Source organism: Mobula birostris, chromosome 3, assembly GCF_030028105.1.
Source record: "Mobula birostris isolate sMobBir1 chromosome 3, sMobBir1.hap1, whole genome shotgun sequence".
Lineage (NCBI taxonomy): Eukaryota > Metazoa > Chordata > Chondrichthyes > Myliobatiformes > Myliobatidae > Mobula > Mobula birostris.
Genome location: NC_092372.1, coordinates 94,629,214 through 94,642,341, shown reverse-complemented (window position 1 = coordinate 94,642,341; position 13,128 = coordinate 94,629,214). Strand labels below are relative to the sequence as shown.

The window sequence follows — 13,128 nt, the reverse complement described above, 5'->3', positions numbered from 1 at the left end:
CTATTCTGTTCTTATGTCTACTGTTAACCATGTCTGGAAATGGTACCGAATATAACATCCCTAGGGAATGAAACATTCTCTTTATATGCCTTTAACATAAAAGCGCACAATGATGGGATGTTATTTTTAAAGTGGTTTAAATGAAGTAAAGAATTCACAGTGAGAGTGTTATCAGCAAACATTAAAACTGACTTGGAAAATTAATTACCTGAAGTTGTTAGAGTATCTGTTTCTCTGCACAGAAACTAGTGTTTGTCATGTGGCAAATAATTCAGGGAGAAGCCTCACTTTGCAAATCCATGATTATAGGCTTATAGGCGTTAACTGGGGACATAGAATTCATTTACTGGTCAGCATGTAAACATTAAAACTGTTAAATGAACACAATTTTTTTATGTTTTACTGTAACATACTCTAAAGCTTCATTTTAATTTGCCTCCACAGGCGGACTGAACCCACAGCCCGACCTCACTCCTGGCATTCCGCAAAATTAGCGGAAAACCAACCGGATTCAAGCATGATGCAAATATCTCAGGGCACGATCAGCACTCCTTGGCACCAAACCTACCATTCCAGGTTAGTGGTAGTCCAGTGTATTATCTTGGCAACAGAAGAATCTGCTGTGGGGGTGGGGGGTGTTTCTGTCCCACAAAACCAAGTTGAATTAAAAAAAAGCATGTTTTCTTCAGAGCAGATTTAATCCCTTTCCACATGATGCAATGGATTGGTAGTTTTATCTGCAAATGTTTGACAGCCTCTGGTGTCAGCAAAAGAGGAAGATCAGCTAGCACAGGAGGACAAAACGATTAGTTATTTCTCTTACTTTAAACACTCACAAGCATTCACAATTAGTTTTCATAAATATTTTGAAGTTCCAGACATTCCTAAATAGTAATTTTTTTCAAAGTACTGTATATTATGTTTTAAAACCTTATCCCTGATGTTAATATAAAGAAGAACCCAACATCCAACATATTTTCTAAATAGTGTTTCATCTTCTCTCTGCTCCTAGCATGTACACTCCAGCGATGTATTGAGAAAATTAGGTAGCAGTTACCAAGGAGATTTAAGATATAAGTTAAGCTTGGAGATTGGCCTCATACTGATTAAGGCATGAGTAGCATTGCTTTGATAGGAAGGAAATGATGAGGAAAGGAATAGGAGAGGATGTGGTTGCATTCAATGTAATAATGGCTCGGGTTGAAAGAAAATTCCCTTCTCAGTGCATGATCTTCCAATGTAGTTTGTTTATTTACACTGGTGTGTTAAAACTTTATTCAATCCTATCACTGATTAACCATGCATGCCTACCATAAGTTCATTTTTTTATAGAATGGAAGATTACAGTAGACTAACCACCCTCACTCTAAATTTCAGAAATAGTGAATCTGTGTTCCAGTTGGGTATCTCCTTTCACATTACCTCACTGTTTCTAATTTCTTTCCTCTCCATCTACAGTGTGTGGCTATGCCTTTCTAATTACATGCTATTAATCTGAAAGGTGAGCCTTGTTGCAGCAGACGTAACAGGAAATTAAATTGGTTTACCTTAAAGGGAAAAATGTTGAGATCTTGGAGGTTGTACATACAGCAACAAAGGATTTTGTTTTCTTAAAATGACATGCTAGTTAAACAAAGTTGTACTTTAAATGTCTGAATATTTCTAAACTTTACAAGTTAATCTAGGTCAAGTTACCGCACAATTTAGGATTGGTTCAGAAATATAGCTTAGAACTGGCGTGGAAATGAAGGATTTGTTACAATCATCGCACCAAACCCTTCTGCTTTCTCATGTTCTATGTGATCTGTAACGATCAGAGGCATTACTACCTTGCACCTATGTCTGAGAAATATATGAAATCTAAATAACAAGAGAATTCTGTAAATGTCCTCTTATTTTGGGTTGAAGTGTCTCAGTTGTAGTTTTCTTTTATTTTCTCACAGAAAACAAATATCTCTGCTGCTTTACTACTAAATTTCTGATAATTCTGTGCTTTGGCATAGGCTGTACATTTTTAATTGATTAGTTGAATGCCCAACGGTGTTTGCTAAAGCATGGCCTGATAACATTGTTGCATTACATCCGTTGACAAATATGTGAACCCGTGCACTTTGCCAAGTCCTTACTTTTCCACAGTGCATTACGTTGGTATCTTCTGGTGCTGGAACGTTTGCTGTGTTCATGATAGTCACAGGAGGGCCATGGTCTTCTTTATAAGCAATAACTCAAGATCAAAGATGATTTTTTCTACCACAGTTCTATGGTTTGAGGAGGACGAGGAGTTGAATTTGGAATCCAAAAGGAAAGGAAGAAGGCATTTGACTGAATGGGTGTATAGCTGGGGAGGTGACATACTAGTTCTCCTGTTTAGACTATGCTTCTATGTGCTTCTACAAATCTTCTCAAGGACTTTCCAGAAATGGCTCCTCCATTTTGAGGGGTCATGTACCAGGGATTCCCACAATTTAATACAGACATTATGCCCTTTCAAGGAGTCTTTGAGAATATTCTTGAATCATATTCTTTGGCTTCCTGATAATCTCTTGTGTTAGAAGTCAGAAAAATGTACCTCATTCAGGAGTGTGATGTCGGGCATGTAAAAGACATGACCTGACCATCAGACCCAACCAAGTGTTAGTAAGGAGTCAACACTTGAAAAGGAGCTCTGATGTTGGTTTGATTTTCCTGATAGTGGATTTGAAGGATTTTGTGGGATCAAGAGTTGGTGATAAATCACTAGGGCTTTGAGGTGTCTGCTGCATGTAATCCACATCTCAGAAATCCGGAAGCAGGGAATTAGCACACCATGAGTTTAATACTCAGTTTGAGTTCTTGATCTTCAGATTCTTTCCCTCAGGTAGCCAAAGAGTATGCTGGCATAATGAAGACAAAGGTGAATTCCATCATCAACCTTTGCCTTTGCTGAGGAGTAACTCCTAAAATATGCGAAGTCTTTTCATCGTCAGCCTTGTATTGTCATGGACAGTGTTGTATAGGAACAGCAAATTGGTACAGAATCCTTGTTTTGCAAGTATTGTGTAGTCCCATTCTCCGATGTGCTTCTTTGAACAAATAGATAATATTGTGGTGCTAAGATCACAAGCATGTAGATGTGCAATGCAATCTGAATACTGCAGCCCAATGTGTGAATGACCTTGGTTCTGGAAAACTCTACCGTGGATGGTCCCGAGTCCTGCTGCGCAAAGGAGGAGTGTTGGCTTGGGGCTAGCAACTCTATCCTGTAAAAACCCAGATACACCATCAGAAGCTTCAAAGACCTTACCCCTGGGAGAGGAATGATCTTCAAAGATGGGCTACACGTGGGGCAACTTGAAAGACTAGCCAGGACAGAGGACTCAGAGAGCTGTTGTCGGCAGCCTATGCCCCACATAGGCTTACGAAGAACAAGAGAAGAAGAATTTGGTTCTGGAATGGAGGCAATTATGTTGATCATTTCTCTTTGAGCATGTAGATTAGTACTGGGAAGTTTTTGAAGGTGAGGTGTAGCTTTGGAAAAGCATGAGGTAATGACACAGCCTTACTTGAAATGAAACTGCACTGAGACTGGATCTATGGTGGACCCACTGGTTTGTCTGCACACAAAAGTTCATCACCATGCCCACCTGTTTCAAGATAGCCATAGGAGAGAATTAGAAATGTTATCTGAGCACAGTTTTGCATAATTAGGTGTCCAACAAGTGAATACTAGGTGTTAAGATTTATGTCATTTTATGAGGTATATAAATATTTATATTTATAGTGTACAATGCTGCTGGTACCAAACCAGCGATCTCTGCCGTTCCTTTGGCTTCATCACGTGTGGAGAGGGGGAGCTTGTTACGTGGGCAACAGCTTGCTCTCCGAATTGTACTGCCCAGGTTCGCGTATCTAGACAGCTAGGATGCAAGATCCACGGTCAACTCTGGCCAACGGAGACCCTCACTCAAATATTTAACCACAAGCAAATAACCATATAACTACACTTCATAAGAAATCTACTTTTCTTGCCTTCTTGTTGAACATTAGAACAGTACATCACAGTATGGATCCTTCAGTCCAGAATGTTCTTCAACCTGTATAAACCTACTCCACAATCAATCTAACCCTTCCTGCCTAATAGCCATTAACCCTTCATTTTTCTTACATGTATGTACCTCTCTAAGAGTCTCTTAAATGTCACTTTTGTATCAGCTTCTCCCCCCCCCCCCATAGTGCATTGCAGGCACCTACCGCTCTCTGTGTAAAAAAACCTGCTTCTAAGTTTTCCTCCCTCCCTTAAAACGGTGTTCTCTGGTATTGACTTTCAGTTTAATATTCATTTGGAACAAAATTAAATGTAACTTTCGAAAGTACAACATATTTTCCTTTATGAGCTGATGATAACTAGTGAGGTGACAGGATCCTGAGGACATTGACCCTTTGTGTCATTGAGTCCATTTGCAGCACCCTGTTCCCAGTTGACTTCCAATAGCCTCTCTGAAAAACGTGTATATTTCGAGTGAGGATAGGACTGGATTTTGCTACGATATTCTTCATTGTCCCCTGAATGTCTGACACTCACCACTGGCATGAAAACTGACCATCCTGATGACGTAATGGATACCTGCTGCCATCTCAAAAGCAGTTGACTGCCTTTAGAGAAGTTAATAGGGTATGTGGGTGCAGAAGTTATTAGTACTTGACCCAGTCCACCACTATCATGTTGCACTGCTTTCCTGTATTCAAAGTCTTCATGAAAAAGGATCTAAAAGGATAAAAATCAATTATTCCTACTTATTTTCCATTTATATCAGTTTCTAATTACTGCTGCAGAAAAGATTAAGCAGCCCTTTTCTTCTAATCAAATGTGGATATCATTGAAAAAAAGGAAATACTCTTTTCACCCTACCCAAGTAAGGAATACATACATAAGCATATCTACTCTATAAGTAGTTTAACCGTCCCTGTAATATTTGATCATGTCAAACATCACATTGCTTCTCCCTCCTAGGTCAAAACTGGCCATTATGTTGGCCTAAGCCCTCACTGCACAATAATAACTCTAGCTTTGGTTGTCTTGTCATTAAACTACTCCTTTGTTACCCTCTCCCACCCTACGGCTCAACCCATTTTCACTGCAAATCCTATACCTTGTTGAACAGACCACAACTTCCATGCCTTTACAACATTGTCCCATTTTCAGTATATTTTACTTCAAAGTCTATAATCTTGCTATTGCTTCCCAAGTCCATTTCTATTGCCCTAACATATCTGCCCGTTAGAGCAGCAATGAAGGTCTTCCATCTCTGTCTGTATAGAAGGATTCTTCATTGCTGTTTCTGTAATAATTGACTTTTCGGCATTGATAGCCCTGAGCTGAACCCCTGAACCTGGAGGGCCAGCGGACCACTCTTAGTCTGGCCTCTACCCCTTGACCTCTTTGGCATGAGTGACCCTACCAAGAGCCAAAGCATAAAGCCCTGACTCCAGCCAAAATAGCACTCTGGGTCATTGAGGTACACTAGCCTCCAAACCCAATAACAAGGTTGCGGTCCTCTTGGAGATGTTACCATAAACCATTCTATTTTTACCTTACAAAACAGTTAGAATCACGTCTCCATACAGTACAATGTTCAAACAGAAGAAACAATGAATAATATTCTCTATAAAAGTGACAGTGGTATATTTTTACACTCCACAATCTTTAATGTGGTTAATTAATCTCTTCCTGACCTGTTCTCCCAGTGTACTGGGAATTGGAACTGTGCTGATTTGCTTCCAGAAATGTATCTAATCATAGGATTAGACATTTGAATTACCATAACATAAAGATGTACAAAGCCATGGGGCTAGTTCCCATATGTGAGAGCTGTTCTAACACAAACTGTGCTGCCTTCCACAGTCCATTCCTTGCCACTGTGTTGTCCAACTCCTTGACCAACATCCAGTCTGGAATGAACCTTAACTTCCACCATCTGCGAATTGGGAAGCCCTGAACTGGTCTTTAGATCCTGCTGTAAACTCTGATCCTTTACCGTTGTTTCTATCCTTCCCCCTTGTTGCTGCTTCAGGCAGAACTAAACTGCTCCCTGTTGTGGTAACTTGCATTTCCCAGATCAAAGTTTTCGACTCTAGAATATTTCTGTCACAAGAACCCATACATCATTTTTTGTAACCACCCATGACTTAGCCTCTTTGCCACTGGATATTTCAGCGATGCCTTCAAACATGAGCAGTGCAATGATCTCCTCAGCTGCCTCTCATTACCCAATCCTGCACAAACCTTTGGTCATGCCCTAACCATTATTGAACCGTGCACACCCATCTTCCTTGCTATCACTTACTTAATCTCCTAATCTATCAAATTAAAACTTTTGTGCCCATTTTCATATCCACTAGACCCTCCAGCAAACCATCTCTTCTCTTGAACATTGTGATTTTGGCTCCTTCCCTCACTTCATCCCACCATACTAAAATCTACATCGGTACACATCTGCAAACCCGCATGAGGCACTTTCCACCAACCCTATCCCCTTTCCTACTGTTTAAACACCCCTTCCCCCTCACAGCAAGTTTTTGAGTCTGTTCATTTGAACAGTGTCTAATCTTTTCCATCACAAGCTTGGGATATTTTCCATCGACAGAAACAAATTTGATGTAGGTTGTTTTATGTCCCATCATCTGGAATTTACTCATTAACAATCACCAGCACACTCTTCATCCTTTAAAACTCTCAAAATCCATCTCTAATCAAACTTTCAGTGGCCCGCATCCTACTATTGCCATTTTTAATTTAGCCTAAGTCCATCTGCCAAATGACTTGTTTTCTTTTAAGCAGTTCCAGTAAATAAACCATTCAATGTTCTTTTACTATTGTTCAACTATTGTTTTATTTTAATTCCTTTTTTCTGAAATCATCAGCTCCTTGTAAAAGATCTTGGTTACTATATTTACCACTAAACATAATTAATTTCATACAAGTGCTTTGGGGACTGCTCAGATTGCAAGCCTTTGTTCTGTAGTGAAGGAATCTGTGAGCTGCTGTTACGTTGAAGAACCACAGTGATGTCATCCGTTGCTGGGTACATGCAACTTACAGAGAAAAGTGATTCCTGGGTAATATTTGGTTTCTAATTGCACAGTGCTAAGTCTGGAATTCATCCACTCCTCCATTCACTGTGGAATTAAACAAAGTGAGCTTTTTATTCCACAGTCTATGGAGACTTTGTAACTTTGGCATATTTATGCAGGTCTTTGTAGCTTGTGTAGGAACAACAAGAAGCCATTCAATCCAAATCATTTGCTCTGTCATTTACATCTTTTTTTAGAAGTACGTAGATGGGGCCATGTTCATCTGCTGAATCCATTCCAGATTTAAGTAGCTATTATGCACCAAGGCGGTTTGAAGGAAAAATGCAAATATTGTAACTAAAGAAACAACATCTGCCAGAACAACACAGGAAATATCCCACTGTGCCTCACTGAAGTGGGAAATTAGACAAAATGAATTAAGGAAGAAATGCGTGCTGTAATATAAGAATTAGGACAAAAAGTTGATCTAAATGAATTCTAGAGAGCAAGAATAAATCAGTGAAAATACTCTGCCATTAATGCGATATAAACAGAAATGTTAGAAGATGGGATAATGTGGAACAATATATTAGGCTGTTAGTGTCACAGGGATGAAGGGATTTAGACTTAAGTTCATTGTAAAAGTGATTAACATATAGGTCAGCAACAATGGGAAGATGAATCAGACGTAATTAAGCATCAGTTAAGAGCAGAGAGCTGATTCTTTGTTTATTTGGTTAGTTTAATGGGTGAATGAAGGAAATCAAATACTGCAGAGTTTTACATTTACGATATTGCACACCACTAATCAAGATGAGTAGTCTTCAGGTGAAGGAAAACTGGAAGATGGGGAAAAATTAACAGCATCACATTATTAATTAGTCCTCATTTTAAAGTCAGACATTTGTTGATCTTTATTAAAAATATTTCCATAATCAATTCACATATCTACACTTTAATATTACCGATGTAAATTCATTACATTGCACGTTTTTCCCAGTCGTAGTTCTGCAGCACGTCAACAGGTGGAAGGGTGTAACTGCCATCTAATAAGCTCACTCATGAATTGCCTATTATAAATGTAAACACTGGAATTTGTAGTGAAAGGTACTTAGTGAAGTGCACAGGTGCAAAAAATCTTGTGCAGATACCCAAGTGTTTTATTTTAATAGATGAACAACATTCCCTTTGTGATCTGATTGTTGGTGCCTTTAGTTATGGTTGATTATGATGTATATCACTTAAAATTCTTAAATAGAAATCTGAGTGTGTAAATGATACAGATAAAGAGGTAAGTATATGTTTTAATAGTCATTGCTTCAGATCAGCACTACGTTAAACTGTTAAAGGAGATCTGTGGTTTCTAAGAAGATATCCTTAATGATAAAGAGCTTTCAACTAGAAAATAGTCCAAGTAACCATGCATCAGTTTTGGTAATATCATTCAGTCAGCTTCGACAGATTTCTAATGGAGCCAATCAGAGGAACAAATATCAGTCAGGATATGTCCCAAAATTGAAAGTCAATTTCAAGTGCATCCATAAACAAAGTTTTGGAGTACACTTGAAGTTACAATTGAATTTTAGAACACCCAACATAAGGGAATTTCTATAAATTCTTTTTTCCAAAAATCCTAGGATTACACATGTGAAATAGGAGTAAATTAGTTAATTACTAAGTTACTGGGCTAGTGTCGTGAACCCTGGACAATCCTGTCATGCCAACTGGAAAGTTTTAATTCAAGTCATTAAATACACCTGGAATAAAAAGCTGGCCTCGTTCTGGTGACCACAAATTTCCAGTACAGTTCTAAAGAAAACAAGATGGTTGCAATATCCTTCAGAGAAGATCTGGTGACCTTATCTGGTCCAGTCTCTGTGTGACCCCAGACAACCACCTTCACTCAAAAAGGGCGCTCAGGTATCTAGACCAAACACGAAACAGAACACTGAAAGATTTGGCACGTGTGGAAGCAAGAGGTGTGCTAGGCTCATTTGATGAGTAATCAGTGTTGGCATTTCCCATATCCCGTAAATGAATAGAAAACAAAAACTAATGTAGACATTATATGCAGGATATTTGGCAAATGTAGATGATGACTTTGGCCTTTACTTTCAGGTTTCATCACTTGTCAACTTGCAGGATATGCTCTGGACATTGTAGTGGTGTTTATTATATTTGAATTTGCCTGTTTGTCAATGACTGTCTTTTATACAATATATCTTTATTTTATCTTCCCAGTTCCTCTACCAGTGACCTCTCAGGCTACGATCATGGGTATCTAAGGAGGAGTCCTGATCAGTATAGTTCAAGAGGAAGCATGGAAAGCCTTGACCATACTAATCTTCCGTATCACTCTTGCAACCTCTCACCTGCTAAGTCCACCAACAGCATCGATCAGCTTTCTCATCACCACAGCAAAAGGGACTCAGCCTACAGCTCCTTCTCCACCAGTTCCAGCATTCCTGAATATCCAGCCCCGACGCTCCGTAATGAACGTTCCTACTCCATGGAAAACATGCCTTCCAGGAATAGTCTACATGAAGGAATCAGACAGGCTGATATAAAATATGTAAGAACAGTTTATGACTCCCACAGAGGAATATCTGAGGAACGTGAGGTCAGCTGCCCTTCAGCAATAAAAAATTCCAATGGTCGGCCCCAGACTGATCCCAGAAGCTACTACAAGCCCTACAGTGGCAACAGACACAGTATTGGTCCAGTGTGGAATAACCCAAGCAGGAGCTTTCTGGAGCCAGATGATAAAGCACCTCCTCTTCCTCCGACCCGCAGTGACAGCTTCATGGCGACCAAAAGTCATGACAAGCCGACCTCCTGGTCAGGTCTGGACGGGCAGAGCAAGCCCACTCGACCTCAGCAGAAGGGAGTGTGGCTTCTTCCCCCCAACTCGGGCTCTTCTGGACAGAAGCCTCTCTTTATAGAAGGACAACTCAACACAGTGATGGAGAAGAGCCCTGAAAGTAGTCCCGTTACTCAACCCAAGCACAGTTACATTCAGGCACCACAGCCAGGTCAACCCATGCTACCGACCGGAATTTATCCTGTGCCACAGCCCGAACCACGGTATGCACAGGCTCCAACCAATAACATGCTTCAGAGCAATAATAATGGGTTACTGTACCCTGCCCTCAGTAGAGAAAATACACTCAGTGCTCAAAATTCAACTGAAAGGACTAAATGTGCTCCGTGCAATGTTGAGGAAAGCATTGGCAGTAAGTCTGGTCTTTCTCAACCCAGTGCTGCATTTGGTTCTGGCAACAAATATGAGATGGTTCCAGAGCACGCACAGGGACAATATAGTCACTACAAGGTGCATAACTTCGCAGACTCTAATCCGCTGCTGCCTGATGCTGGGTACAAGTCCAGTCCAAGTATATTGTCAGGTCTCAGCGCCAGTACAGTTGACGCACAGTATTCTTTTGGAAACAGTGAACAGGCACAAGGCCAGCAGACAAGGAGAGACAACGAGAAAGGTTTGTCAGTTCAGCACACCGAGAGCTGGCAAGGAAGGGGTCAGATGGATGGAGAATCTTACCAGTGGAAAGCGGAACAGGAAAATCAGGCGCCTTGGGTGCAGGTGGGAGACAGACAGAGCTCTCCTTTCTGGCAGAGCCAACAAGAAACTAAAATGACTCAGGGTGGTCAGCAATACTTGGATGCAAAAACCTCACAGTGGGAACGTTACAGTGAGAACAGATTATCGCAGAAGCTGGACCACGACAGGAAAGAGCAGGCCTCTGACCACTGGGGAAACTACGAAAAACAACCAGGCCCTAAACGCTACGGTGAAGTAAGCAGCACTGTTCAGCCAAAGTTTCAGGAGGAGAGTCCATGCCAGGAACAGCAGGGCAGACCCGAATCCGGGAGATCCAGGTACAGTTCCAGCAGCAGCCAAAGTTCCCAGAGCAGGCAGTTTACAAAACCCGAAATTACCAAACGCTCCTCGGTCCTGGAGGCTGTCAATATGATCGAACAACGGGAACACGATGAGAGAGTTCCAAATGCACGAGGAGTTTACTTGGGACCACACTCAGCCAGGTTAAGTCAGTCTTCCAGTTCAAGGAATTCACTGAACAACCTGGATGATGTTCTGAACAGGGTAACTGATCCCCAACCAGCCAGACAGCCAGCGGCTCCAATGATGACCCTGATAACTGCAGACAAGACCCCAATGCTTCACCACCTGGCGTGCGAGAGCAGAGATGAGAGCATTAGCTCAGAGGACCCAAGGCGCCAGGACAGGGATTTGCATTTGCCTGCTAAAGCTGCTCAGAGGAATGACAGGGTACCAATTCCTATCGCAAACAAGGGCCCACAGCTCAACAAGAGCAGAAGCTCTCTCCAGCTGATGGAGAAGGGTGAGCGGGACACGCTCTGGGAAGATGACATTTCGGGTTCTCCTCCTGACAATGCCTTTAACCGAGCTTACAGGAACAGTCTGAAGGATGCTCAGAGCAAGGTGCTCCGGGCCACCTCCTTTCGCCGCAAGGATCTGGATTTAACCCCTCCCTACCTGAACAAGCCAAAGGCTTTGGACCGACCGGCCTCGGCCCACGTGGGCTCAGCCTCCCAGGTCAGACTGCTGCACGCACCGCAGGAGAGGCACTGTATGACCCCGACCGAGGAGAGGCAGACTGCCGCAGAGCTCCGCGAGGTGCACGCCGGCCCGCAGGTAGCCCGCATCGGCAGCAGGAAGCGGCTGACAGCTGAGCAGAAAAAGCGATCCTACTCAGAACCGGAGAAGCTCAACGAGCTGGGAGTGAGTGACCCGCAGCAGAAGAGCCAGACCTTCACCCTGCCCGAGGCGGCCGAGCTGCGCTCAGTGGCCGACAGGCGGCGGCTTTTCGAGCGCGATGCCCGCACCATGTCCACCGTCAACCTGTCCCGGCCCGAGCTCAAGCAGCTGCAGCAGAACGCGCTGGCCGACTACATGCACCGCAAGACGGGTAGGAGGCCACAGCTGCCCGAGCAGCTCACCCCCGCTGCCAGGGAACGCTCGCACAGCGTCTACCTGCAGCCGTCCCGCGACGTCTGCAGCCTCAGCTCCTGCTCCAGCCTCAGCTCCCTGTGCGAGGTGAGCCCCACCGGCAGCTGCCAGCCTCCTTGCCCCGCCTCGCTGCCCAACCAGCCCCGAGCCGGCTTCGACAGGCGCTACGGCTCCGAGCTGACGCTGAACAGAATGCCGCCACCCCACGACGCCGGGCGGGCTTCCCGCCTTACCCGCCAGGCCTCAGGCCAGCAGCCATCTCCGTCCCCCTTTGACCGGCAGTCGTCCGCGAGGAACTCGGGCAAGTTTGCGTCTGCCGATAACTTGCTGGAAAGGGCCGACAACCCGGTCACCATCCACACTCGCTCCAGATCATCGCCTTCCACCCAGATGGTTTCTCAGGTGGGTGCCATGTGCTCCTGGGACAAGCTCTTTCCCCCTAAACATCCGCCCACCCAGCCTGCAACACACCTTCATGGGGACAGGAGGGTGCAGCCTGGAAGGCTTCCTAGTTATATTCCTCATGTGACCTTCACTGAGGAGAATAATAGACAAATACTGGAGGAACTCTGAAACACAAGAGAATGAGGATGCTGGAATCTGGAGCAACATGCAAAAGACTGGAGGAACACAGCTAGGCAGGCAGCATCCGTGGAGGGAAATGGTGGAAGGGTTTCAACCTGAAAAGTGGACTGACCATATCCCTCCACGAACTCTGCCCGACCACCCAAGTTCCTCCAGCATCTTGTATCTCGCACTAGATTGCAGCATTTATTTACAATAAATAATGAAACACTGGTGCAAACTACTTCACGCAACAACATTGAAAGGGTTTATTCCCTTCAATGGAAAATATTCTGGGATGTACTTAATCAGATTTTCCAAAGTGTCCGGCAAAATGAAAGGTATATAAAGATCCCAATATGATGGCAAATTAGAGTTGTTCTGAAATTTCAGTTATGTGACAACACAGAAAGGAAACATCACATTTAAATGGACTGTTTGTCTCACTCACAAGTACCTTTACAGGTACACCCAATTAATTTCTCAGTGTTCCATCTGATTTACTT

At 43.0% G+C, this 13,128-nt stretch overlaps 1 protein-coding gene across 7 annotated transcripts in view; it reads left to right on the top strand.

Moving 5' to 3' along the window:
• Nucleotides 1-13,128, top strand: part of shroom3 (shroom family member 3) — a 436,842-nt gene that overhangs the window by 399,715 nt on the left and 23,999 nt on the right. For all 7 annotated transcript variants that reach the window (XM_072253064.1, XM_072253065.1, XM_072253068.1 and 4 more), the window contains 2 exons: nucleotides 445-576; nucleotides 9,292-12,460. In XM_072253064.1, the coding sequence (XP_072109165.1) occupies nucleotides 445-576; nucleotides 9,292-12,460 (3,301 nt within the window). The remainder of the gene's footprint in view (nucleotides 1-444; nucleotides 577-9,291; nucleotides 12,461-13,128) is intronic.